The 25,781-nt window shown below is 57.0% G+C and overlaps 3 protein-coding genes across 19 annotated transcripts in view; 2 read left to right on the top strand and 1 right to left on the bottom strand.

The window, feature by feature from the left end:
* The first annotated feature begins 1,776 nt into the window (after positions 1-1,776).
* Positions 1,777-5,432, top strand: ZNF414 (zinc finger protein 414). Of its 4 annotated transcripts, XM_044254397.1 has the most exons (9): positions 1,777-1,889; positions 2,595-2,907; positions 3,213-3,320; positions 3,412-3,517; positions 4,062-4,405; positions 4,486-4,536; positions 4,833-4,880; positions 4,986-5,159; positions 5,253-5,432. In XM_044254397.1, exons 1-9 carry the CDS (start codon positions 1,887-1,889, stop codon positions 5,324-5,326), a joined length of 1,221 nt encoding a protein of 406 aa, XP_044110332.1. In that variant the 5' UTR covers positions 1,777-1,886; the 3' UTR covers positions 5,327-5,432. The 4 variants fall into 4 exon arrangements, with proteins under 4 accessions (XP_044110332.1, XP_044110333.1, XP_044110330.1 ...); XM_044254398.1 differs by lacking the exon at positions 4,833-4,880; XM_044254395.1 differs by having other exon boundaries at positions 4,986-5,432.
* A 3,638-nt stretch (positions 5,433-9,070) lies between these two features.
* PRAM1 (PML-RARA regulated adaptor molecule 1) lies at positions 9,071-17,310 on the top strand. Of its 6 annotated transcripts, none has more exons than XM_044254393.1 (10): positions 9,071-10,123; positions 11,995-13,357; positions 13,442-13,502; positions 13,579-13,655; positions 16,171-16,225; positions 16,330-16,438; positions 16,584-16,746; positions 16,827-16,860; positions 16,953-17,038; positions 17,125-17,310. In XM_044254393.1, the coding sequence occupies exons 1-9, from the start codon at positions 10,121-10,123 to the stop codon at positions 16,993-16,995; spliced, it is 1,908 nt and encodes a 635-aa protein (XP_044110328.1). In that variant the 5' UTR covers positions 9,071-10,120; the 3' UTR covers positions 16,996-17,038; positions 17,125-17,310. The 6 variants fall into 6 exon arrangements, with proteins under 6 accessions (XP_044110328.1, XP_044110326.1, XP_044110327.1 ...); XM_044254391.1 differs by having other exon boundaries at positions 13,567-13,655; XM_044254392.1 differs by having other exon boundaries at positions 13,567-13,655; positions 17,122-17,310.
* Positions 17,311-18,295: 985 nt separating this feature from the next.
* The window catches only part of HNRNPM (heterogeneous nuclear ribonucleoprotein M), a 40,627-nt gene continuing 33,141 nt past the window's right edge, over positions 18,296-25,781 (bottom strand). For 7 of the 9 annotated variants that reach the window (XM_044254378.1, XM_044254377.1, XM_044254382.1 and 4 more), the window contains 4 exons: positions 23,821-23,874; positions 21,020-21,822; positions 20,341-20,392; positions 18,296-18,719 (listed from right to left, as the gene is read on the bottom strand). In XM_044254378.1, the coding sequence (XP_044110313.1) occupies positions 18,556-18,719; positions 20,341-20,392; positions 21,020-21,822; positions 23,821-23,874 (1,073 nt within the window). In that variant the 3' untranslated portion in view covers positions 18,296-18,555. The remainder of the gene's footprint in view (positions 18,720-20,340; positions 20,393-21,019; positions 21,823-23,820; positions 23,875-25,781) is intronic. The other 2 variants (XM_044254379.1, XM_044254384.1) reach the window with 1 other exon arrangement.

The following is a 25,781-nucleotide window of genomic DNA, read 5'->3' as shown; positions in this document are numbered from 1 at the left end:
CCCCCCCACCCCGTGTATGCCTCTCTCTGCAACACTCAGATGTTAGAACAGGCTGGGGAGAAAGGGCAGGAGCCACCAACCTCATCAGCTGGACATTCTCTGGGGCTGAAGAGGAACTGGGGCGTCCTCTTCCACCTCCCTACTCTCTCCATGCACTCACCATGCAGTCTGCCTGCCCTGTCATTTTGGGGTACAGCCCTCGGGCCCCACCGCCATGGCGGTCACCCCATTTACAGGAAATAGGGCCTTCTGGGCCTCACATCTGGGTTACAGCATCTTCAGACTGCAAACCTCAATCACCTTGGCCCTGCCCACTCCACAGCCCCACATCCTGTTGACTTAGAGAATTTCTTAAGCCTGGCCTCTCCTCTCCCTTCCTTGGGTCCGTGTCCTTCTGAGGCCTCACCCCACCCTTCCCCAGGTTGCACCAACCTCCTCTCCACACACAAACACACCTCCACCCTGTGTCAAATGATCTGTTTTGTTTTTGTTTTTGTTTTTTAGATTACTGAGTTTTTCTCTGTATTCATTATTATCAAAACCACATTTTTAAAAAAAATTCAAACAGCACAAAGTATGAAAAGACTGTCTCTCCCTCACTTAAAAAATCTGTTCCCTTCCTCACTTTTTTAATGGCTCCCTCTAATGGTATTCTCCACATATAAAGGCACATGGGTACCTCTTCTGTACACAGATGGAAATACACTGCACATAAAGTCTACACTTGCCAGAACGCAAGATACCTCTTGAACGTTAAATAATGTATTACAGAGACCTGAGGATCAAAGATTCACTTTCCCATCCCCCTCAATTGCCCATCCTCCCAACAACAACCAGGAATCAGATGGTGGACCTCCCCCTGCTAAAAATACATCAATGGTAAGAATAGAAACCACACTTCTCTCTATGGTTCATGAGGTCCTGTGTGACCCTCCCTGCACCAAGTTCACTTTCTGACCTCCACACTCTGCCTTCACTCTGTTCCAGCAGTGAGCTGATCTCCTTACTGGTCCTTGAGAAAGACAAGCTTGTCCCTCCCCACCTCCGGACATTTGTACAGCTATCCACTTCCCAGAGTCGCCTGACCTTCCATTTGCTCACATCTTCCTGACCAGTTCAAAAGTCAACTCACAGAAAGACTTCCCTCCTTCCTGTGTGTGCCTGTGTGTGTGTGTGTGTGTGTTTTCCTTTGTAGCAGTTAAAACACTAAGGTGGTTTTCTGGATTTGTTGACTCATTGTCTGTTTCCCCATTTTAAAATGTGAGCAAGCCCCTGAGGGCAAGGATGTTTGTCCTGTCCTCTGAGTCCCCAACGCCTCACACACAGTAGGTGCTCAAGGAATGTAGGATGGATAGGTGACTTAGTCCACGCCTGTCCACCCAGGGGTCTCCCTCCTTAGGCTACACCTGTCCGGAGGGCAAGCAGTTTGCTTCCTGCCCCTGGCTATCACGGGGAGCCCATTCCAACTTCGGAACTCCATGCGCTGCAAATTTTCACGATCACTGCCACTTTCTCTGGAGGCGGCCCAATCAACACTCCCTCTTCAAAAAGGAGAGCAGCTAAGAGCTGGTGACGGGACGGGATAAAGATACCCATTTTGCAGATGACAACAAGGGCCCGGAAGGATTTTTCAACAAGATCTCTGAGCACAGGGTCTTTAAAGGCTGTGCTTGCAAACCCGCAGCACCGCCTCCTACAGGAGGACCTAGCCCTCAGGCCCCGCCCCCCAGGGGCGCTGTGCGCAAGCCCCGCCCCCGCTCTCGCGAGAGCGGGGAGGCGGAAAATGGCGTCGACGTGAGCACGAGCCCGCGGCCGCCCAGGGAGTCTCCGCAGCCTCAGCCGGAGCCGCAGGAGCCGCAGGAACAAGAGGCTGATCCGGGTTGAGGATGGTGAGCGCGGCGTCGCGGGTGCGGGCGCGGCGAACCAGCGGGTGCTGGCGGGGCGCGGCCCTGTAGCACGCGCACCGTCCGGCCGACCCCGCCCCCACATCCGGGCCCTCGTCCGTCGCTGGCTGTCACTTGGGGAACACCCCACCCCCGGCTTCCTGGCCCCGCTTCGACTGGGCCACGCCTACAGGACTCAGGCTCCGCCCCTGTTCCCTATGCTTCCGGGCCCCTAGCACCTCCGGGTTTGGCTGCCCAGCTGCAGCCCGGTGGGTGTGTGTGTTTCCGTTCGGAGACAGCGCGCCTTATCCCTTCTGGCCTCTCCACGGTGTTCCTAGCGGCGCCCTGTTCGGAGCCTGGTCTTTGTAACCTGCGCCCCGCCCGCACCCTGTAGGCCACGGCCCTGCCCCCAAGTTAGGGACGAGGGACTGCTGCCTTCACAGGAGTAATTCCTGACAGATACGCCCTTCTGCAGCTGGGACACCTCCCAGCTCCCTCCCAGAGGATGGAACACAGGAGGTTCAGTCCACCCTTATCCCCTACCCGCCCCTGATGGTGACTCCTTAGGATTGGGGCTGATGGGGTGATTTCTCAAGGGCGTTTGCTGCTTCAGGAACGTCCACAGGTCTTGGCGGGGTGGGAGGGGTTCCCATGGCTGGCCCAGGCCGACCTGGGCCCAGAGGGGTTCGCCCTGCCTTTTCCTTCCACTAGGAGGAGGAACCCTCGGGGCCCAGCCCGGACATGCCGGCCCCTGCAGAGCCCAGCTTCAGTGAGACTGACAAGGAGGTGTTGTCCCCAGTTGCGGCTGCAGCAGCCACTTCCTCTTCCATGGGGGAGGAGCCAGGCCCTGAACGGGCATCCACACCCCCAGCGTGGGACCGAGGAGGGCCTGGGGGGACCCAGCAGGGTGCCCCCTCAGCCCCAGACAGTGTTCAGCCTGGTCCTGGATCCAGCCTTGGCCCAACCAGCACAGTCCCTGGGACCAGCGAGGACCTGAGGCCTCCCAGACGACGCCAACAACCAGGTGATCTGTGATGGAACCTTCTGGGGGCTCACAGGCCTTGGAACAATTGAGATGAATACAGATTATCTCCAGACTTGGGCCCCATCTAGAGGGAGTCACATTTACTGAGGCTGTGGCTACAATGATGAGCCAGCCAACCCACCCCTGCCCTCTGGCAGCTCCGCCTGGTGGGGGAAACAGATGGTAAAGGCCCTGGTATGAAACCAGTAGGGTAATTCCAGCCTCATATATGCCTCTCTGGGGCAGAACTCGACATGTGGCCTGGGGAAGAGTGGGTGACACCCCCCTTTCTGTGCATCCTGCAGGGAAGCAGATACCCTGCTCCAGCCCTGGCTGCTGTCTCAGTTTCCCCAGTGTTCGAGACCTGGCACAGCATCTGCGTACCCACTGCCCACCCACACAGTCCCTGGAAGGTAGGGCCAGAGTAGGGGGTGGGAGGCAGGCAGAGCCTTCAGGCCGGCCTTGGCCATCCCTTTCCACTCCTCTGTCCTTCATCCCTGCCAGGCAAGCTCTTCCGCTGTTCCGCCCTGAGCTGCACCGAGACCTTCCCCAGCATGCAGGAACTGGTGGCACATGGCAAACTGCACTACAAACCCAACCGCTACTTCAAGTGAGACACTGACTATCCCGACTTCCCCTGGTGCCTGGCGATCAGGCGCCTGGCAGCTCCTCCCACCCCTGATTTGATTGCCACTACGTGGGGTCCAGGCCTTTCTCCCTTCCTAGTCGGGGATGTGGGAGTGGGAGGTGAATCTGGCAGTGGGTGTGGCCTCGGGCCCTTACCTACCCAAAAGAGAGACTGGTTACTGGAGCGGGTCCCAGACACTCTAAGGGCGGAGCTCGGAAAGGGCGGGGCATGTCGTGTGTGTCTCCATCCCGTCCCTCCTGACCTTCCTAGAAGAAAACTGGCCACCTAAGTCAAAATTCAGACTTCCTTCCTCGTTTTCCCAGGGCAAGGACCCGGAGGGGTACGGAAGGGTCGCGGCCACATTGGGGGGAGCTTAGAGCAAGCTTCTCCCCCACGCAAGTGGGGGTTCTGTGATTTGGGCCTTAGGCTCCCTTACCACCCTCGTGCGGCGGCTCCCCAGGTAGCAACGAATAGGCCCTACCCTCGCCCCCCAGGAGACCCAGCCCGGTCCTGTGCCTGCCCCCAGGTGTGAGAACTGCCTCCTGCGCTTCCGCACGCACCGCTCGCTCTTCAAGCACCTGCATGTTTGCGCCGAGCATGCGCAGAGCCCAGCCCCGCCGCCACCCCCCGCCTTGGACAAGGAGCCACCGGCGCCTGAGCGTCCCCCGGAGTCCGACACTGCGTCGGCGCCCGGCCTGCAGTTCCCGCTGCTCGAGCCCTTCACGACCCCCGCCCCTGCCCCCACCGGGCCCTTCCTGCCCTACTTGAACCCCGCGCCCTTTGGCCTAAGCCCCCCACGCCTGCGCCCTTTCCTGGCCGCGGCGCCCGGGCCGCCCGCCTCCAGCGCCGCAGTCTGGAAAAAGAGCCAAGGTGAGTGTGGGAACAGCGCCGCCTGAAGGGTGAGCTGGGCTCACCCAGACTTCTGACCTTGATCCGCCCGTTTATCTCAGGTGCCGGCGGCAGCCCGCGAAGACCCCAGGGCGGCTCCGACGCGCCCTCAGGTGCGTGCAGGTGACCACCAGGGAGGGGTGGAGGGGATTTTTCTGTTCTGCGCCCTGCGGGTCCAAGGGATGCTGGGAAGCAGCGTTGCCCGCCCCTTCCCAAGTGGCCAGAGCTGGCACCCCCGAAATACAAAATTTTTGCCTTAAAAATTAGCTCCTGAGCCTTCATCTGCGCCGGCGTTTCCGTGTAAAACCCGCGCCCGCTTCACAAGTCCTTCGCCCTGCGGTGGTTCCAGGGATGGGAGTGGGGGATTCGGATAAGTCAAGTTTAGTGCCCCCCCACCCCCCAATTACAGGAGGGAACACGCTTGGGAGCAATGGATCAGCCAGGCCAGACCAGCCAGGTGCCCGGGAGCTGATGGGGAGGCGGGGAAAGGTCTGACCCGCACTCGTCCACGTCTACCATCCTTGGGGGTGGCCAGGACTGACGGGGTCCCGCCTGCCCGCAGGGCACGCGGCCCCGAGCCGCATCGTGTGGGAGCACACGCGCGGCCGCTACTCGTGCATGCAGTGCGCCTTCTCCACGGCCTCGCGGCCCGCCATGACACTGCATCTGGAGGACCACCGCCCCATCGCCCCCGCGGCCCCGGGGCCCGGGCAGCCGCGCCCCGACGCGCGGGCGGGTAAGGCGGAGGAGCGCTCGAGTGGGGAGGGCGGGGCCCCCGAGGCGAGGGGCGGGGCCGAGGCTCAGGCGACCCCTCCTCTGCCCCACCCAGACCCGGTCCCGCTTGCACCCAAGGTGTCTGCGCTGCTGTCAGAGGGGGAGTGTCCGGTTTTCTCGCCGTTCTGAATCCCGCCGCGGTGGGGAGAGGGGAGTTGGACTGTAGGATGGGGGTAGTTTTGTAATTAATGGGGCAGGGGAGGGGGAACAATAAAGGACGCGCGATGAGCCAGCCTGTGCTGTGTCTGGGTCCCTTGCCCCTCCGATGCATAGCCGGCCAGTCTAGCAGTCATGGGGTGCGCACACCCTGAGAGGCGACAAGCCTCCCTTCAACCTCACTGTTACCCCTCACCTTGACACTGGGACCCAGTCTCCAGGGTCAAGTCTCCAGTTCAGTGCCACCCTCTCCAGCTGTAGCAGGGACTGCCGGTGCCCCGTCTTGTCCCACCATTTCCGGAAACCAGATGGGATGGAAACCTCGCTTTTCTTAAGTCCCGGGACAGGCTGGGAGCTTGGTCCTGAGAAAGTACTGCGGCTGCCCCTGCCGGAGCCGCCCCCCACCCGCATTCCTGAAGCCAGTTCAGACTCACAGCTGACAAGGTTGAGGTGATGGTGCCAGGGTCCCCAGGTGTGGGCACTGCCAGCCTGGGGGCTCTGGTTTGGTCTTCGTCCCTGTCCTCCAAACCTTCCTCTTGGCTGCCTGCTTTCACTTCTGCCCCTGTGTCAGCTCTGAGGAAGAGGATGGGTCAAAGCGGGCCCTAGGGATCCTGGACTTCCTCCCTCCTCACCCCTCCCCTCTCTGCCTCCAGCCACAAGGATCTCCTCTTCCCTTCATGGGAAATCAGTCCTGGGTCAAGCTTCAAATTCTGGGGTCACACTGCTGTCCCAGCCCTGTTGTCACCAAAACCCAGCGAGCCAAGCCTCCTGAGTGTGGAAGTCTTACGCATGCTGTTGGCAGCCGCCCCTCAGAAGCCTGTTTTACCTCCTGCATCTTGCTCCTGTCCAGCCCGGGGTCCTTTGGCTCGGGCCCCTGACCCTCTTCCCCCACCCCCAACCCCGGTACCTGAAGCAACCTCTCCTGTCCTTCCCCCACCCCCCCAAGTCTGAACACACCACTGAAAACGGGTTTCTTCTCATGCCTGCCTGGTAGCCTTCAGCGGCTCCCCGTGGCTTCTGGATGAAGGCCTTGTTCTGATAACCCACAAGGTTCCATCCCGAGTCTCCCCGCCACTCCCTCATCTCTTTCCTCCTCCTTATCATCCTCTTCCTGGGGAACATAGACCTTCTATGAGCAGGAACTCGCTAACCTCCTTGCAGTTAAACAGCTCTAAGCTCTAGAGGCCATTCTGCTTCTCCTGAAGGGGGGCGCTGATCCGAGTGCCCTTAGGATCAGCCCACCTACACCCAGGGCCTGCCTGCCCACCCGCCTGTGTTTGGGTGGGGCTTCAGGGCTGCGGGGTCATTGATGGGCTCAGGCCAGGTGTCTGTTCTGCCAGCACTTCGGGCCCACGCTGAGGCAAGTATCACTCGGCACCTGCTGTGGGGCCAGCTGGGCCATCAGGGGACCTTGGGGCTCCAGCCTCGTGAGCTCTCCTCTTCACAGTTGGAAGCTTTGGAGCCAGGACTTTGTGACCCTGGGGAAGACACAACCTCCCTGCACCTCACTTTGCTAGTCCCTAAGATGGGTGTCAGGCTGCTTCTTACCCTCTGGGGTCCTTGTGAAGATTCGAACAGGGACTGGGGAGGGAAAAGGGGGCTTGGGAAATGTTTGTGATTCACATCCCTATGGCTACCAAACCCATGGCTGCCTAGGACACCCCTAACGGAGAACCCGGGGAGGGGGGGGGGTCAAGGGGCCCATTTTACAGCTAGAGAAGGTGAGGCTTGGAGGGTAAGATGATGGAGCCAGGCCCAGTTCAGTTCCCTTACTGATTCCGTACCACCCTAGGAGTTGAAGACGGTTCCCGTAAGATGGTGTCTGTAAGAAAACCCAGGGAGTGAGGTCCAAAGGGCTCCTTCCCCTTTTCCCACGTCTCCAGGGACAGGGTTCAGGGTTCCCTCTCCCCCAGGACCCCAATCTGTCTCAAGGCATCAGCGTCCCTTCCCCTATCAGGCCCTGCCATTCAGCCACCCCCAAATCCAGGCAGTGCCACTTCTCAGTCTCTCAGGACATTTCCAGACAGTCCCAAGGCCAATATCTTGGTCCCAGTACCCATCCCCACTGGGGACAGTGTTCCCCGACCCCACAGCAGCCTACACTGAGTACCCAGAGGCCTAGGGAGCTGGATCCTGACGTGGCCTGTGCACCCTGCTCACTTCAAAAGCAACTTCCTACCCTTGCCCCCTCCCAACTCCTATCCAACTTTTTCAGCTCAACTGGGAAATCTCCCAGTGTCCCTCCTGGGCTTCCAGAGCCCCTGCCCTCCCTCTGGCAAACTGATCCTGGGAGGACCCTCCCCACCCGCCAGAGTTGTCTTCTTACGGCCCCAGCTCTGCCCAGCAGAGGGCGCCCTGGAGTGTCGGTCTTGAAGGGAGATGGAAGGCGAGGGCAGTCCTCCACTTGGCCAGGCTGGGGTGGGGGGGTAGGTTGATAAGAGACTTCAGGTTTACACTGAAGAGCGAGCCTCTCCAGGCAGCTGACGTCAGCTGGGTCTGGCAGACGTCCAGCACCAGCCCCATCACCACCAGACTGGGGGAGGGGAGTAAGGTTCATGCGTGTGCGTCCTAGAGCCCTGCCTTGGACCTGGATTCGAGCACCCCCATCCCAGGCCCCCAGCTCCTCCGTGTGCCCCTCAGCCCCCAGGATTGGCTGCCCACGTGCTCAGTCCTTGACTGCGTGCACTTGGACCACATGTGGCTGAACGTGGAGACCACCATCGTGTCTGTCCCAGGACCAAAACCAGGGCAGCCAGGTGCATGACCCTGCTCTTGCGCAAGGATCGGACACGCCTGCTCTGGATCCCCACCCCCACCCCACCCCCGTTTCCGAACCCAGGGACCCCACCTTAGCCCGGAGTTCCACAGGCTTACCGAGCCAACACCTTCCCATGCCCGACACCCCCCACCACTGAAACTGGGAGCAGATCCTGGGCCGCAGTCACTTCGGGCTTCAGCTTCCTCAACTCCATCTGTGGAGCCTCCTGTCCAAGTTCGTGGCGGTGCTTTGTAGACCAGGCCAGAGCCACCTGGAAAGCTCCAAACACAAAGGGGAGTGAGGGGAAAACACCTCCTGGGGGCCATGGGGGAATAGGGTTTGCCAGGGGGGGACCCTCCAAACTGTGAGTTCCAGGCCGTGGGTATGCACATGGTGGGGGCCTGGCTTTGGAGCCTGGGAAGTCGCCAGCTTGTCACTAGCGTTCAGTCCTGTAGCTTGTCTTGATTGGGCACCTGTTGTATGCTCCTGGCCAATAATTGTCTGTTTCATGCATTTCCCTCACTCACTGAACACTGGGAGGGTCACGCAGCCTGAGACCAGCCTGTGCTGCTGGTCCCGGAGACCCCAGGACCCATTCTTATCATCCCTGGTCTCCCAGGACCCCTGTTCCAAGGAGGACCCACCTCTGGGAATGTGACCCAGGGTGCATGCCCACCAGTACGGGGATGGGGATGGGCAGGCACTGAGGCTCCAGGACCCCCAAGCTGTGCATTTTAAAAGTGGACACAGATAGGCAAAGTCCTTTCCGATGGCACGGCCTGTGGCTTCCTCGGCAAGGAGGTAATGGACGGGTCCGGCTGGGAATGCACTGTCCTCAAGACAGACTGGATCCTTCTACACCCTCAATACTCCTGGGCATCACCTGGGATGTCTAGAAATCTGAGGCTCCACCATGGGCCTAAGGCAAAACCTGCACTTTAATGGGGTTGTAAGGTGACTCATGGACGCAGGAGAATCAGCCCTCAGTGTTTAAGAAATCCCCAGGCTCAGGGCTCCTGGCTGGCTCAGTCAGAGGAGTGTGAGTCTTGACCTCGAGGCTGTGAGTTCAAGGCCCAAGATGGGTCTAGAGGGTCACTTAAATAAGCTTTTAAAGAAAGAAATCCCCAGGCTCAGGCCAATTAAGTCAGAATCTCCAGGAGCTTCCTTCTATCTCTTTGTAAACTCCTCAAGCTATGTCCATGTAGAGCTAAACTTGAGAATCAGGGCTCTGCACTCTCCCTTTGTCTGTGTGTCCAAAGTCCCTGACCTCCAGCAGACCAAGCCCTGTGGAGAGGGGTCGCCTCTGGCTGGCTGCGCCACACACCCCCATAGGGTTAGTTTTGCCCACTCCCTCCGCCCCCCTTCACTGCTTTCCCTGCTGCCTCTCGCAGTCTCCCTCCCTCCCCAAGGGGACAAGGCCTTAGCTAAAACACACACAAGCTACCCACCCCCCAAATCTGCCACCCCAGCTGGGCCCTCTGCCCCCCATAACCGTCCACGACCCATGTGACATGTGCACCTCTAATAGGGAAGTCCTGCTCAGAGCTGAGAATCCAGCAGTGGGGAAGTGTGGAAATGAGGCAGGAGGATGAGGCAACAAGAGCCGGCAGAAGGGCCCACCCATCACGCTCTCTCAACTCCCGAGTCTCCGGGCCCAGAGCTCCCCCTCCCAAGGAGGCCCTCAAGGCCACGCACAGAGTCCTCCCTGGACACCACAAGTCTGCCAGCGCCCAGAACCACAGAGTCAAGCAACTGGTGACCATGTTGGGCATGTGCTGACAGCCAGTACACGAAGCACGGAGACCACAGAGACAGCAGCAAGCGCCGGGCAGGATCTGGGGACAGGCAGAGGCTGTCTCCGCCTCCTTTCCTTCCTCCTCTGCCCTCCCAACCCGGCCAGCATCCCCCACCCCCATGGGGCCCGTGGAGCAGAAGCCACAGTCACTTCCTGAAGGCAGCAGCCCGGCTCAGGTCCCACTTGCCCTGTGGCCCATCACCCGCCTGCAGCCATGGTGAGTGAACCCCCAACCCTAGGCGACCCCACCCCACCCCGGGAAACGGCAGAGACCATCACAAAGACCCAGAGGTGGGAAGCAGCCAGGATGTACCACTGGGACAGCTGGGGCCCCAAGGGGCCTGTGGCCCGGGCTGGGGCTGGGGCTGGGACTTTAATAGGGGGAACAGGCAGACAGCCCAGACGACTCTTCTCCCAGGTCAGCATGAACAGCAAGCTGGGCACGGGCCAGGGTGAACAGAGGGGCTTCCTGCAGGTGACGAACTGGGTCGTGTACCTGCCGCCCACACCTGCTCCAGCAGTCACCCGAGACCTAAGCTGCTGACCCTGATTTCTCTAGTCCTGTGCGTGACCTGGGAATCCTTCCCCCAACCCACCTGGGGGGGGGGGGGCTTTAGTAGACGCATTTCAGGCCGAGGTGGGAATCGCTACCTTTCCTTGTTCTCCGGATGGGGAAAGTGAGGCACGGCCAGGAGCACAGTCTCCGAGGTTCTGCCCTAACCACCCACACCCCAGTCTCCTAGGGTCCAGGTGAAGCCAGGCCTGGAGGCCTGCAGCGGGGGCCCCCTCTGGTCAGAGCAGGCCTGGCCTACCGGTATACCCCACCTGTGTCTGGGACGGAGAGCATGGGGCTGGTGGAGACGGTGTCTGGGACATGACGTGTGCCGCCGATGGGGCACGGGCCCGAGCGGGCCGCTGCTTGGGCCGGCCTGCTGCTGCTTCTGGGTGCCGTCCACTGTGAGTGGCCCGACCACCAACAGAGGGTGTCTGGGGCTGTCAGAGTCTGACCCCACGTGCTTCCAGGTCTCTTGTCTCCACATCTCTCTGCACGAGTCTGTGACGCTCAGACTCAGCGTGGCTGTGTGCGCGCCTGTGTACCCTGCGTATTTCAGTGAGTACCTCCGTGCTCTGGAGGACAGCAACGAGGGAGCCCAGTCGCTGGCCTTCCACAGGGGCCGAGGGGCAGAGAGAACCAAAACCAAAAAGCCAAGGCACACCAGTGAAACAACGTAAAATAAAACCGTATGCTACACGGTGGCAGGCACTGAGAGAAAAACGTAGGTCGGGGAGAATGGAGAGTTCTCCGAAGGGGAAATCGATTTTTTTAAATGAGGGTGGTCTGTGAGGAAGGCGCCTCCAGTAAGAAAATATCCGCAGAGACCTGGAAGTGGAAGAGGCAAGCAGCAGACTGTGGGGAGAAGCGTCCCAGGCAAGGGGTAGGACGAAGGCCCCAGAAGAGGGGTTGGGGCTGGGGGGGAAGGGAGCAGGGGCGAGGCGGAGGGCAGGCCGAGGTAACCTGGTAAGGGAGACGGATCGACAGTGTAGGGCCTTCAGGAGGTGTTTAGCTTTTACCGTGGGGAAACGACGCAGCGCGGCCAGATTTGGAGCAGAGGCTGTTCCTCTGTCTGCTGTGGGAGAGGGTCCTGGCCAGAGATGGGGGTGCGGGGGGCAGAGCGGAGGCCGGAGACCAGGGAGGAGCCTGTGTTCCTCCAGCCAGCACAACAGTGGCACAGGCAGTGAGAAATGGCTGGATTCTGAATGTGTTTTGAAATTAGAACAGAACGCACTAGGGACGTGGAGCGCGGAAGCACAGGACATCTCAAGGACACTTAGAAGACCTCACCAACCGACGGGGAGGGCTATGGGAGCAGCAGGCTCTGGTGGAGCATCGGGAGGCTGAGTTCTGATGGGGGCGAGGTTGAGGGCATATGCAGTGCCTCGGAGGAGATATCGGGACTCCGGGGAGCCTGGAAACAAATGTGGGAGGCCCTGGCCAACAGGAGAGCAAGCCAAGGACAAAGGATGGCCAAGAGGGCCTAGGAGAAACCCTTGTGTGAACCCCCGCCTGACTGGCTCCATGTCCCTTAGGGGAGCCATCAGGACTTCCGGAGCCTTCAAGCCAAGTTCCAGGCCCCTCAGCTGGAGACCAGTGAACACCCCAAAAAGCCCCCAAAGCCTGAGTTCAACAAACTTCTGAAGAAGTTTCCACCACCTGAGCCAAGCGAGCGTCCCAAGAAGCCCCTGCAGCCCGGCTGTACCGATCTGCCTCCCAAGCCCGCCAAACCGGAGCCGAAGGAGCCCTCCAAGAAGTTCCCACAGCTCAACGCCCCTCAGAAAGCTTTGCAGCCTGAGCCTGGCCATCCAGCCAGGCCCCCGACAGAGCCCAAACCCAGTGCCCTCCCCAAGAAGCTTCAGCAGCCTGAGCCCAATGAGGCCACCCCAGACCCTTCACAGCCAGACCTCAGTACCCTTCCCAAGAAGCCCCCACAGCCCGAGTTCAGTGTGCACCCCAGAAAGCCCCCACAGCCTCAGGTCGGTGGCCTCCCTAGGAAATCCCTGCCACAGCCCGAGACCAGTGAGGTCCCTCAGACGCCCCCCTGGAAGCCTGAGCCCAAAGAGCTCCACCCCTCCTCCTCACAGCCAGACCTCAGTACCCTTCCCAAGAAGCCCCCGCAGCCCGAGTTCAGTGTGCACCCCAGAAAGCCCCCACAGCCTCGGGTCGGTGACCTTCCAAAGAAATCCCTTCCACAGTCCGAGACCAGTGAGGTCCCTCAGACGCCCCCCTGGAAGCCCGAGTCCAGTGAACTCCACCCCCACCCCTCAAAGCCCGATTTCAATACATTTCCCCAAAAGATCCCAACCCCTCAGCTGAATGACTTCCCCAAGAAACTCCTGCATCCTGATTTTGGTGACCTCACCAGGAGGTCCTCAGAGCCTGAAGTCAGTGTGTTTCCCAAGCGGCCACGGCAGCCTGAATGCAAAGCGCCCTCCAAGAAGCCAGAGCTGGGGATCCTCCCCAGGGTGTCCTCAGAGCCCGAGTTTGGCCTGCTCCCCAGCAAGTTTCTGCAGCCCGAGCGCCAGGCCGCCCCCCGAAAGTTCTCGCAGCCTGAGTCCAGCGCTTTGCCCAAGAGGTACCTGCACACTGAGTTCTCTGGTGGTCTCCCTAAAAAGCCCCCCATCCCCAGCTCTGTTTCAGAGAGCTCACTCCCCAGTGCGGTCACAGGCTCCCGCCCCAGGCTCCCCCTCAGCCCTGGCTTGGGAGCCAGGGAGCAGAGATCAGGAGCTCGCTCTCACAGTGGAGGGTCGAGGCTGGGCCTCAAATCCGGCTACCCACCCCGGCGGAGGCCTCTGCCCTCGGTCAGCAGCCTGGGACCCCCTCCAACCAAGCCCCCGCTGCCCCCTGGCCTCAGGGATGTCCAGAGCTTCTGGAAAGCCACAGCCACAGACACAGGTGGGTCACGGCAACCCAGGCAGAGAGCTGGGGAAGAGGCTCCCTGGCAGGGCCTGCCTCCCTCCCGCTCTCATCCCTCCACAGCTCTGAGGAGGACCGGTTCTGCTGGGATCCTCCAGGCCCAACAGACTGAAGACATCCTACAGTGAGTGTGGGGAGTCCACAGGCCCTGGCGCAGGTGGAAGGCTTGAAAGAGGCCCTGATTTCAGGTATTCCTCCAGGGACCAGGAAGAGGCCTATGAGCTGTATGACGACGTGGAGCCCATGGACAACTCCAGCCCCGGCCACAAGGGCAGAGGTTTGTTGGTGGGGCCGAGTCCTCAGCCAGACCATCCTGCCCAGGCATCTGGGCACCACTCATTGCAAGGGCATATTCTGCCATGCAGCGAGTGTGAAGCCAAGGGACAACCCATCTCCCTGGCAGTGCCCGGGGACAAAGTAGAGGGCAGGAAAGACCTTTCAGGAATGTCAGACCCAGCTCCTGATGGACAGAACAGGGAGGCAGGGCAGCCCAGAGGTCAACAGCCAGTAAGCATGGTGTGGCCAGGGCAGGGGGGTGGCCCAGGATGGTGGGAGAGAAGTTGTGAAAAAGCAGTGGAAGAGAAGAACCAGAGGCCTTGGTGGCCAAGTGATGCAAGGGTGAGTGGGAGCAAGCCAGCTCGTGACATGGATGAGGCCCGAGTTTCACCCCGGTGCCTGGGTGCAGAGTGGAGGTATCCGTCAGCGGGGGACAAAGGGTCAGATTCCACAGACCTGTAGAGCTGGAGGTGCCAGCTGGACGTCCAGCACAGACTTGGGCCTGAACTCAGGCGTGGGCTGGAGCCAGAGACCCCTGAGCCTGCAGGCCTAGACAGTCTGTGCTCTGGGGTTCCTAAGGAGCCTTCTCCCCTCTTCCCAGCGTCTTCTCCTGGAGAGCGGGGCAATGGCAAAGCAGACAGGTCTCCAGCCCAGCTCCAGGATTAATGCCTTCACCAATTTTGAATGGGGGGAAAAAAGGGACTTGCATGCAAGCCCTATAGGTGACGGTCACTGAACACGCACAACCGCCCGCCCCCGCAGCGACAGCATGCCCTACAGACAAAGCGAAAGCCTGAGGACCCCAGAAGCATCCTGCCCCAGTCCATACCGCCAGCACAAGGGAGCCCAGGCCCTGTGCTCCCAGACTGTTTCCTGCCCTCTCTCTGAAGGGCTTCCTACAGGAGAACCTTAATTATTAAGGGTGCTTTGGGATGCTCCCCCTTCCCCCTCCCCTCCTGCACCAGGTGTGCTGCCTCTACTACTCTTCCCTGAGCCCCTTCTGCTTCTCCTGGGCTTTCCTCAGGGGCTACTTGCAACACCCTCCGTTAGCAGAGCTTCCTGACAGGGCTCCTCCTGCTTCCGCTCTGGTGAGGCTCTTGTGGCTGGGGTCTGGGGGCCGCTCTTGGGGTCACAGACATGGGGAAAGGGAGTAACTGGCCATTCTTCTTCCAGCAGCCTTGCAGGCATGGCCCACCCCTTCCCCAATCCCAAACAGACCAGGAACTCCACCTCTGCTCACTGTCCCTGCCTGTGGACAATCGTCTCCCCATTCCACGCCAGTCACTCTGCAAGACTCCAAATCAATTACACCTCTCAAATCTCTCCCTTCTTGAAACACTACGTGTGGGCCCTCGCTGGTAGTATAGATTGTCCAAAGGCTACTTTGCCCTTATCAAGTCTAGCCCCCCATTCGGCCCCACTTTGGAGTGATAGCAGGCCCACTGCAGGGGTTCCTCACTCCGCTGGGGGCTTCCCTGGAGACCCTGGGGCCCGCAGACCTAGCTCTTTCCCAGGATCTCAACAGGTCCCCCTCAGAGCCTGCCTTACTGGCGTGACCTGATCAGTCACACTGCCAGGAAGTCTGGGCTGCGAATGTGCCAAGTGTGCACTGCACCGCGGCACCCAGGCCCGTGCTCTGCACTGTGCTGGTGTTGCAGGGACCCTGGGATGCCTCTGGGAGAAGGGGGAGCAGCCGGAGGTAGTGTCCTGGGTAAGACTGTAGATGGCTTCATCTGAGCACTAGGCCAAGGCTGGAGTCTGGAGCAAAAAGCTGGGGGCTTCAAATTCTGGATCCTTCTTCACTCAACTGGTATTCATGAGGCTCTTGCCACAAGCCAAAGCCCTGGCCAGCAGGCTCCTCCCTGGAAGGCTGGCAGTTTGCCAGAAGTCAGCCCTCCCTGGGGTGTGGGGGGATGGGGTGGGCAGCAGGGGGACCCTCACAATGTGGTCTCAGCAGCAGCCAGGCCAGTCCAGGAACAGCCCCCTCGTCACCCCCTTCTCAGAAGCCCACTTCATTTGCTCTAGGAAATGCTTTTGCCTTATTTTTGACCCAGATCCCATGACAATTCCCAGAAGCCAACCTACTTTTAGCAGACAGACATGAAATGGCCTCAAAAGCCTGCAAATAAATCCTGCCTTTATCATTTCCAGCCAGATGACCTTGGAGCAGGATTGCTTTACCCCTCAGCGCCTTTATTTCCCTCATCAGCAAGCTGGGAATGACAGTACTGCCTACTACCCTAAGTAGTAACGTGGTTGTGACGGCTGAAATGAGTTACTACAGTAAACGGTTTCTGCCGTTCCTCCATGCAGTAGAAGTCCAGAAAACAAGAGGCAATCTGTTAGAATTCACAAGCCAGGAGGCAGGCGTAGGGAGAAGATGTATAGGTGGGTTGGGAGGGGATGGATGTCCTGAGAACTGAGAGGGAAGGCTTACTCACGATCAAGCCAGCAGTGTCGAGAGGGAGGCTGAGCCAACAGTCCTGACCCTAACTCACTGCTGTGACGTCTTCCAGATGAAGTGCCATCTACCCAGCAACCCCCCAGGCCACCACAGAACCCGGAACTCAGGTACCACAGGGCAAAGGGCACGGAACACGGAGGGGCTGAGCTCTGGGAGGACAGGAGGGGGGCCCCGAGGAGCACATCTTCCTCAGCAGCATCCAATTCCTCAGGAGGGAGAAGGCCCCCCAGCCACAGCACTTGCCGCCCTCAGACCCGAAGACCCTGAAGCAGATCCGGAAGGCAGAGAAAGCCGAGAGGGAGTTCCGGAAAAAGTTCAAGGTGTGAACACCAGAATCCTCTGAACAGGAGCCCTGGGGGTTCTGGGCACAGCCCCAGTTGACCAAGGCCCCAGAAATTCCATCCTTAGAAGATGGGGTTCCTGGGGTGCTACATGTTTCAAAGGCTCTAACATACCCCTTCCCAGTTTGAGGGGGAGATAGTGATTCACACAAGGATGATGATCGATCCCAACGCCAAGACACGCCGTGGGGGTGGCAAGTACCTGGGCATCCGGCGTGGGGAGATCCTGGAGGTGATCGAGTTCACCAACAAGGAGGAGATGCTGTGCCGGGACACCAAGGGCAAATGTAAGTCAGCCAGGCCAGAATGTCCCAGGAAACAGGCCACCACCAGGGCTGGGAGCTTACCTATCCCACTCTCTTTGCAGACGGCTACGTGCCCAGAACCGCTCTACTGCCCCTGTGAGTGCTGGCCCTGACTGGGGGTGACAGGGAGGGTGGGTGGGTGAGTGGGCCAAGGCGACTCTTACTGACCAAACTGTGCTCTCTGCTAGGGAAACGGAGGTGTATGACGATGTTGGCTTCTGGGGTATGTAGATGCTCTGGGTAGGCCAGAAGGGACCACAGTGCCTGGAAGGAGGTAAAACTCCCACCCCATTTCCCCGGGGGCGGCTCATCATCCGTTTATGGGGAGAGGAGTCACTGCAAATCACCCTTCCTCAGCAGACCCTCTGGAGAGCCAACCATCACCCCAGGAACAGGAAGGCCCACCAGTGCGGACACCCGGGACCACCGGCCAGCCCAGCCACCCATTAACACCGGAGTCTTGGCTCCCAGACCGGCAGTCACAGAACCACCCAGGCTCCAGTCTGCCTACATACATGAAGCACATAAAGCTCCTATTTAAAGCAATTCCTGCTTCAAAGCAATTCCTGCTTCTTGTCTTTTCTCTCCAGCCTGACTGACACAGTGGAGTCCCAGTCAAAGAGCTGGGGGTCCTACCCTTCAGGAGTAAACAGCAGGGGGGAAAGTGGGGCGGGGAGAAGGTGGCAAGGGTAGGGCACCAGGACCAGACGGGACAGGCAGTGGCTGCAGCTCCACACAGGCTGCAAACAGCTGTCCAGCCCGCGGGGACCTAGGGATGAGATCACATCTTGGGGGAGGGGTGCCCCAGTTCTGACTGAGCTCAGCCTCAACGCTCAGCCTCCACGGCTACAGGACTAAATGCACTCAGGAACCCGCCCCCCCCTCATCCGCTACTGCTGCAAGGAACAGACCACACCCCCGTACTGCCCCCCAAGCACACACAATTCCTCTGCCGAAAGCCTACTGCCCAGTGCGATGCTATCTGGGGGTGACTGGGTCTACGTAAAAGAGGCCCGAGAAAGTTCCCCTGCCACTTCCACCATGTGCGATTGCAGAAAGTACAATCTACGAACCAAGATCAGGTTCCCTCACCAGACACGGAATCTTGGACATCCCAGCCTCCAGAACTGTGAGAAATTCATGTTTGTTGTTTATAAGGTGCCCAATTTATGGTATTTTTGTTATAGCAGCCAAAGAAGACTAGGACAGAAACCAAACTGGAAATGAGCCTAACAGTGTGCCCCAGAGAGCAAGCGTACAGGAGGGAGCGAGAGCGGCTCTCGGGACCACTAACCCCCAAGTGCTCTGATGCCGACGCTGGAGAATCCACGTCACTCGGGACTCGGTTTCCAGTGAGAGCTCTCAAGTGGCCAGGGTCCATGTGCTCCACCCCCCAAGGGTCCACAGACTAAGCAAGAGTAGGGGTGACCCCCCCCCCAGTGGTCACAGCTCTAAGGGTAAGACGACGACGGGCTCTAGCTCCCCAACCGCAGGCGGGTGGCCCACAACACACACGCGAAAAGCAAGCATCTTTTCAGGAACTGGTATTTATTATCAAAGTCATATTCGATGTCAACAAGATGCCACAACTACAAAAAAAATTGCGCACATTGCAATCTCAATGCAAACAGTCAAATGGAACCCCAGTCATTAAAAAAGTAATTCAAATTACCCCAAAAAGCAACTGAATTTTTTAAACATCTTTATACATCCAGCCAACAAATTAAAATGGTTAACAAGAAAAAATACAAATTCAGAGGTCTGGTATCGATGTTTAAAAAAGGCAACTGCTTAAGCATTTCTATCGATTCGAACATCAATCTCTCGGCCACTCAGCTTCATCCCATTCATCATCCGGCAGGCTCTCTCAGCCACCTCTGGCGACTCAAACTTAACCACACCGCACCCCTTGGACTTCCCGTTCTCCATCTTGATGTCGGCATACAGCACGTGGCCTGGGCACAGGGAGGGAAGAAGAGACCACAACTCATCAGGCAAACCCAGAGCTCAGCCTCAGTCTGGGCTCCACTCAGTCCCGATCACCTGTTGGATTCCGGTGGACAGAGTCAAAAGGGAGAGCGGCCCTGGCACACAAACGCTCAGAACACAACAGCCGGAATCCGGCGACTACGGCCCTCAGCCATGTTGCCATTCTTCTGCCAACAGGACAACAATCTGACCCGTGATCAGCCTCCCTGGCAGCTTCAAATGCATACCCGTTCACTCAAGAAAGTTGTAACGGGGGCTGTGTGAAGCCAACCTTATAGGCGAGTTTTACAGAGGCTTCACCTTCCAGACCCCACACCACAGCAGTTACGAGGCCGTCATGATATAACAGACGCTTCCGCACTGTGCACTGGGCCACAGGCTGCGTCCTGTCTCCCCAGTGGGCTTCACATATTCATTCAAGCACTGAGTAAGCATCCAGGTATGTGTCAAGCACCACCACGAAACAAGTCTATAGGAGAAGAGCTAAGAAGGTGACCGTGTAGCCTATGCTAGGGGGCCCTTGGTTCTGAAGCCATTAACTCAGCCCAAGGGAAGGGGAACATCTAGAGGGCTCCTCACGGGACACTTCCGAAATACTTAAGTTCACCAGAAGGAGACTCTTGCTGTACTAGCTCCATTCTGGAGAATGGCACTTGCAACTCAGGGTTCAGGGACAGGAGGGAGATGAAAGAGGAGGGGCTAAGGTACAAAGAGACAAGTGAATTTCTCTCACTGGCAGACAGGCACCTCCAGGCGTCTGAGACCGGGGAGTAGCCTGATCCAACCTGACTTTTCAGAATACCTACTACATCGCAGAGACTAAGGAGTGAGGGCAAGAAGGCACACTATGGCTCAACAGCTGCCCCCAGAGAACCAGGAGAAGCAGCGAAGTGGTGCAATCTGAGCTCCCAGTGAAGTAGGAAATGAGAAACACCGAGGCGGCCTTGACCAGCAAGCCACCCGGACTTCTGGCTTAGGTTCCAGGCTCCCGCATGACACAGTTAAAAGAAGAGAGGTGGTGGGAGGGAGGGGCAGGGATTCACCCTGGGACAACTTCACTTCCTTTCAGCCACACGGGGAGCCTTTCAGAATGGTGGCCCAGGTGCCAGGAAACCACAACCAGAGCCCCTCAACCTCATTCACACATAAGCTCACCCTGGGAACTTCTGGGCAAGTGCTCTTTGAGGCATGAACCAAGAGTGTGGTGGCAGAAAGCAACCGCATCTCAGATGTTTTTATTCAGCTTTGTCACGCAGAAGCCACGTGACCTTGAGAAAGTGACTCTGCCCGTCTCATCTGCAAAATGGGGACACTGCTGCCTTTCAAAAACCATAAAAGGAGAAGGATGGGGTTGAAGCTGAGCACACAGATGAGAAGTGTCTGACACATAAGAGGAGACTCAACAACTGGCTTGAATATTTGCACAGGCAGAAAAATGGCAAGTCCCACTGGTCCTCGAGTCACGGCAAGTGGCTTGAAGACCAGGATGGGAGATTCACCGCACCTCTCAAACGCATCACTAACAAGCTAAGATTTCTGAAGCCACAACACATGGAAGCACCTAGAAAGCCTTTCTCAAACACTTACCACATTCGTTGAATTTGTCTTTTAGCATCTTCCATGTAAAATCAAATGGGAGCTAAAGGGAAAAGAAGACACTGATGAGTGATACAACCAAACCCGAATGTCCTAATGCATAAACACCAGGGTCTCTCTGAGGGACCTTTCAGGACTTGTTGCACCAAGAAACAAGGTGCCCTTCAAACAGAGATGATCAGCAGAGAGCAAAACACGACTGTCTGGAATGAGATTCAAAACGAAGCGTACTCCCTTGTGGCGTTAACGGTCTAAGGGAGAATCATGCAGAGGACAGTGACCTGCGGTAAGTGGCCTACAGACCATTCAGTAGTAACTGAAGGTGATCACGCTGGTATAAAGATACTGCAGATACAGCCCTCTGTCCCTCTGTCCTGCCCAGGTGCAGCGGCTCTTCAAGCCAAGGGAATCAAGAAGCTAGGGTTTCTGAGCTCACTGCTGGTTTCCACCTAGCAGTCCGAGAACCCGGGGCTCCTGCCGCACAGAGTTCCTTACGCTCTCCCACTCCCTCCTTATCCTACCAGCACCAGACTCCGGAGACAGCAGCAAAGTGGCCTTATGTGCTGCTGCTCTGCTTCCCTACCGAGGGCACCAACTCTGACTCCAACCTGCCCTCCTCCTCCCTCTGTGCCTACCACCAGCACCACCAAGGTGCTGAAGAGCCACTTACATTTCTCACAAATATCTGGCAGGCCTTCCTGGCCACCCCAGGAGCATGGCCTCCGGCTCCGCCAAAGGAACCTGCGAAGCTTCCTCCAAAGTTGCCACGCTCCATCTCGATGGCGCGGTCAAAGCTGGCACCGCCACCGCCACCCATGGCCAGGCCCATGCGCTCAATGCCGGCGCCTAGGGCTGGACCCATGGCAGGACCCATGCGCTCCAGGCTGTTGGCGCCCATTCGCTCCAGGCCCATGCGCTCCAGGCTGTTGGCGCCCATTCGCTCCAGGCCCATGCGCTCCAGGTTGTTGGCGCCCATGCGCTCCAGGCCGGTGGCCATGCGATCCATCACAGGGCCCATGCGCTCCAGGCCAGCCCCCATGCCTGCGGGCACCATGCGCTCCATGCTCAGGCCCATCCGCTCGATGGCAGGGCCCATTCGCTCCACACCAGAGCCCATGCGCTCAATGGTCTGGCCTACGCGGTCGATGGGCGCGGCCATGCGCTCAAGGCCGAAGCCCATGCCGGCACCCATGCGCTCCACGCCAGACCCGATGCGCTCCATGGTCTGGCCCATGCGCTCGATGCTGGAGGCCATGTGGTCGAGGCCCAGTGGACCCATGCGCTCGATGCCGGAGCCCATGCGCTCAACGGAGCCCATGCGGTCCATGACCAGGCCCATGCGCTCGATCTCAGAGCCCACACGATCCATGCCATGGCCCAGGCCTGCGCCCATGCGCTCCATGCCGGCACCCCCAATGCGGTCGATGCCAGGGCCCATCCTCTCGATCCCAGGGACACTGCCTCCACCTCCACCTGTAAGAGGGACACAAAACACAGGCAGGTATCAGGGACTTGCACACTTGGGTGCACACCATGCCAGGAGGGTGACCTGGGTGCAGAGGCTTAGGCACTTCACAAGCTCAACCACAGTTCAGGAATTAACTCCCCCAACAAGTTACCATCAGACATCCCTCAAATGTCAACAACTGTTAAGGCGGGACAGTGAGGACATCATTCTTCCTATGTCTGTGACACAGCTGAAATTTCCATAGTAAAATTTAAGAAAAAGAAAACCCACTCTGGAGGACTTGTGTCCACATGTATCCCGAGGTACTCTGGAAGCACCTAGTACTTGTAACTAGCTTTGTGAGCCACAGTTGTCAATTCCCCAAAACTCTGAGGTCTCCCCACCAAATCTAACTGAGAAACGCTCTCCATGAAGGAGGCTTGGAAACCCCACCCTGAGCTGGTCAGCCTGCGTGACGGATCACATGGATTATGTGTGACAATTCAAGTCACTCACAACCTCTACCTCTCCCAGCTTGTCCCTGCTAATGGCCAGTCTGGCTGCACTTCCTTAGCTCCTCCAAGCTTAAAGAAGCTAGTATACAGTCACGTAATTAAGAGGAGATAAAGAAAACAAACAGCAACACAGATCCTCTATGTGTAGAGGGACAGAGAGCTGCTCCCAGGGAGCCTCACTCTGTGAGGAAAACCCCCGAATGACTTGTGTATAACTCTGCGGGCTCTGGAGGAACAGAAATCGATGCATTGCAGAGCAGATCCTAGAAGAGGCCTAAAATCAGTTCTCAAATGCCATGGCTGAGCCGGACACATGCCAGCACGCCAGCAATGCAATGACCCTGTGATGCTGCTAACTCTGGGGGAGGGTCTGGCTCCACCCCCAAGGCCACCGCCCGCCACCTCTCCATATGCGGAGCATGAGGGTCCTTCTCACTCGAGCTTCACCACCGCCACTACTGCCACTGCCACCTGCCTCTGAAAAAGGTCACCTGAAGCCCACTGCCAGCCCACTACTGACCCAAGCAGCCCGTCCAAGAGGTAAACTCAAGAAAAGGAAACTCCGAAGTTTCTGAGTCTCTGACTGACCTCACATACCCCTCCACTTCTCCATGACTATTTCCTTAGTCATGCTAAAGAATAGCACACCAAGTGGCAAAATAGAAACACAATTTTAAGAATATTAAGACTTTCAGAGCAAAATTTCTCAGAACTTTTTTTTTTTTTTTTTAAAAGGCAAGATAACTAGAAAGGGCAGATAGCATGCTCAAGAACATCAGAGGTCGGGCTGACCCCCTGGATGCCAAAAGCAGCAGAGAACAAGGGGAAACGGTGCCCACGTGGAGTTTTAGATTGAGAGCACCACAGAAATAACCAGAAAGCAGAGTTACCCAGGAAATGCCAAGACACTCAGAGCCACTGGGGGGTGGGGTCAAACTGAGAAAAGTGCATTTAGTTTTAAGTACCCATAAAAAAACATGTATTAAGGGAAGGGTACATTCCAAAATGTTTACAGCGCTCATCACTGGGCAGTGTGACTGCAGATATTTACTTTCCGCATAATTTTCTGAATAGTTATCAGCACACATATACACTTTGGTGAGCATTTGTTAGGGATGGAACTAGTATACTTTCATAATCCGGTATTTACTTTTAGGAATTTGCAATTTTATAGTATTTAAAAACAACAAAGCCCCCAAACTGCATGGATATTATTATGACAATGGCTAGCACTTATACAGCGCTTATGTGGGTACCCTTTTCTATGCATTAACTCATTTACTCTGCACAACAACCCTATGAGGTAGGTACCATTATATCCCCATTGACAGTATGGAAAACCGAGAGGTTCAGTAACTTGCCAAATGTCACACAGCTAGGAAGAGACAGGGCTGGTTCCCACCCAGGGAGTCTATTTTAGAGCCCACGCTTTCCACCACTACACTCTACTATCCCCGGTAGTAACCGCCTATTCTAAAAATCAAAACATCAAAACTAAGCGTTTCCTACCTCCTCCCTGCTTTGCAATGATCTCTCCTCTCTTCAGTGCATTACTTAGGATTTCTAAGGAAATCAGGAAGAAAAAAAAATTAGCCAAATTTCTCTATGGTAACAGAAATTTGTTTATTACAGATTCCAGAGTAAGAATATTACTAATTTAAAAATAAAACAAGGAAAGGGGAAAGGGGTTAAGAAATACACATACACAGACAGATCATTTTACTAGAGTTAAGAGTCCTTGATGACAGGTTATGATACCAGGATCCCATGTAGCTCCAGAGTCTGAGGCCCAGTTGGCAAGACCATCTGGGAATGTGCCCAGCAGAGCTAAGTAAGAGCCAGTGTGCACCAATGAAGTGAACTTATTAGAAAATCAGAGCAAGAATGGGGCCAGCAGCACAGTTTTCTAAAGCTGGTCCAGACCCTCAGTACTCAGGCTGAAGCCTGCACCCCCCCACCAGATCCAATCAACACCTCAGTTACCCTCCAGCAAGCTAAAGCTGTGGCTATACTTACTGCCAAAATGCTGAAAACCAGCAACTGCGCGCAGTGCTTTAGTATATGACCTCATTACCCCAAGTCGTGCCTGGAAAGACTCCAGCAAGCAGAGCCCTCCGGCCCCACCTGGAAGGTGCTGGGTGTGATGACGACTACATGACAGACAAAGCTTCAGGAAAATAAAAACCCAAACTCATCCAAAACACGTTCAACACCTTGTCCAAAGCAGAAAACTGTTGCTTGTTTGCCAACAATTCATCCAAACCTCTTCAAAGTCTAACGCTATACGGTTAGTGTGCTAGCTTTAAAAAGATTCCTCTCGGCCTTTCCCTGAGTCAGGAAACATGTGCCCGCCCACCCCCTTCTCTGGTCCCAAAGTGTGCTCAGCAATGTGGACCGATAGCCACAAAGCACATCTCACATGATGACCGAGACCACAGAGATTAACCCTAATCCCACAGATGCTTCTGGTGCTACAACTACCATGACAGGAAGGACGCGGGAACGCATACCAAGAAAAACAGACCTCCGGCCTGCGAGCGAGCAGAGCTTACTGACTCGGTGACCCCTGCAATCTTGCTCAGCGTGCCCAGGCCCAGCTTCACGTTCCTAAATTGGCACTGAGATCAAAAGATTCCTTGCCAAAGCTCCACAACTGGCACACCACTGATTTGAAGAGAAAGAAAAAATTCTTTTCATGGCCATTCACAGACCTCCCTGCTCGGACTCTGAACTTGAATCTGTTCTTCCTACCCCAAGGAGACCCTCACCTCCAAGCCTCTGCACATGATGCAGTCGGTCCTCTCCATCTGCCAGTACACCCTCTAGTTACACTGAGCCCTCTCACGCCCAGCCTCCTCCAGCTTTCAACTCCCATCTCCCACCCAGTCCCACACCCTGCTCCGACTGCTCTAGCAGAACACTTCTATCAACTCCGTAGAAAATGATCCCTTTGGTGTGTTCCTCACCTTGGCGGCCAAGGGCCTGGGAACCAACACTTTCACTGGCATCCTCACTAAGCCACTTCTACGTACGGACTTACGGTGCTGCCCTGAGTCACTAAGCACCGCCTCCTCAGCTGCACCATCTCCTTCAAGATGAAGGGTCCCAGATCTACATCCCTGCACCGCTAAGAACAGCGGTTTACAGAAACACGGGCAAAGATCTACTGCCCTGATAGCAGAGCAGGGACACTGAATGGGGAGACATTACAGAAGGTAGCACCAAAACGATTCAACTTTCAAGTGAAAAAATCCAGAGAGAGAGATCAATCAATGAATAAACAAAATAAAACATCCATCCAGGCCAACTGGTCCGAAACCCCAACTTAAACTCAGACACCTTTTACTAAATTGGGCGTGATCACAAGGAGCAGCAGGGACTTCCAGAACAAAGTCCTTTGCTCCTGCACTTTGGGAGGTCTCAAGACCAAAAAAAACAAAACAAAAAAACAAAACAAAACAAAAAGCCAA

The sequence above is a fragment of the Neovison vison genome, chromosome 6 (assembly GCF_020171115.1).
Source record: "Neovison vison isolate M4711 chromosome 6, ASM_NN_V1, whole genome shotgun sequence".
NCBI classification, from domain to species: Eukaryota; Metazoa; Chordata; class Mammalia; order Carnivora; family Mustelidae; genus Neogale; species Neogale vison.
The sequence above is the reverse complement of the archived record's forward strand: the minus strand, read 5'-3'. Positions and strand labels throughout refer to the sequence as shown.

Bases quoted from the DNA above. Each gene is read 5' to 3' on its own strand.
- ZNF414 (XM_044254395.1), top strand. The intron at 4,406-4,485 runs GTGAGTGTGGGA...CGTTTATCTCAG, and splicing joins AGTCTGGAAAAAGAGCCAAG to GTGCCGGCGGCAGCCCGCGA. The intron at 4,881-4,985 runs GTGCCCGGGAGC...GCCTGCCCGCAG, and splicing joins AGCCAGGCCAGACCAGCCAG to GGCACGCGGCCCCGAGCCGC.
- PRAM1 (XM_044254387.1), top strand. The intron at 13,358-13,441 runs GTGGGTCACGGC...ATCCCTCCACAG, and splicing joins AGCCACAGCCACAGACACAG to CTCTGAGGAGGACCGGTTCT. The intron at 16,226-16,329 runs GTACCACAGGGC...CCAATTCCTCAG, and splicing joins CCACAGAACCCGGAACTCAG to GAGGGAGAAGGCCCCCCAGC.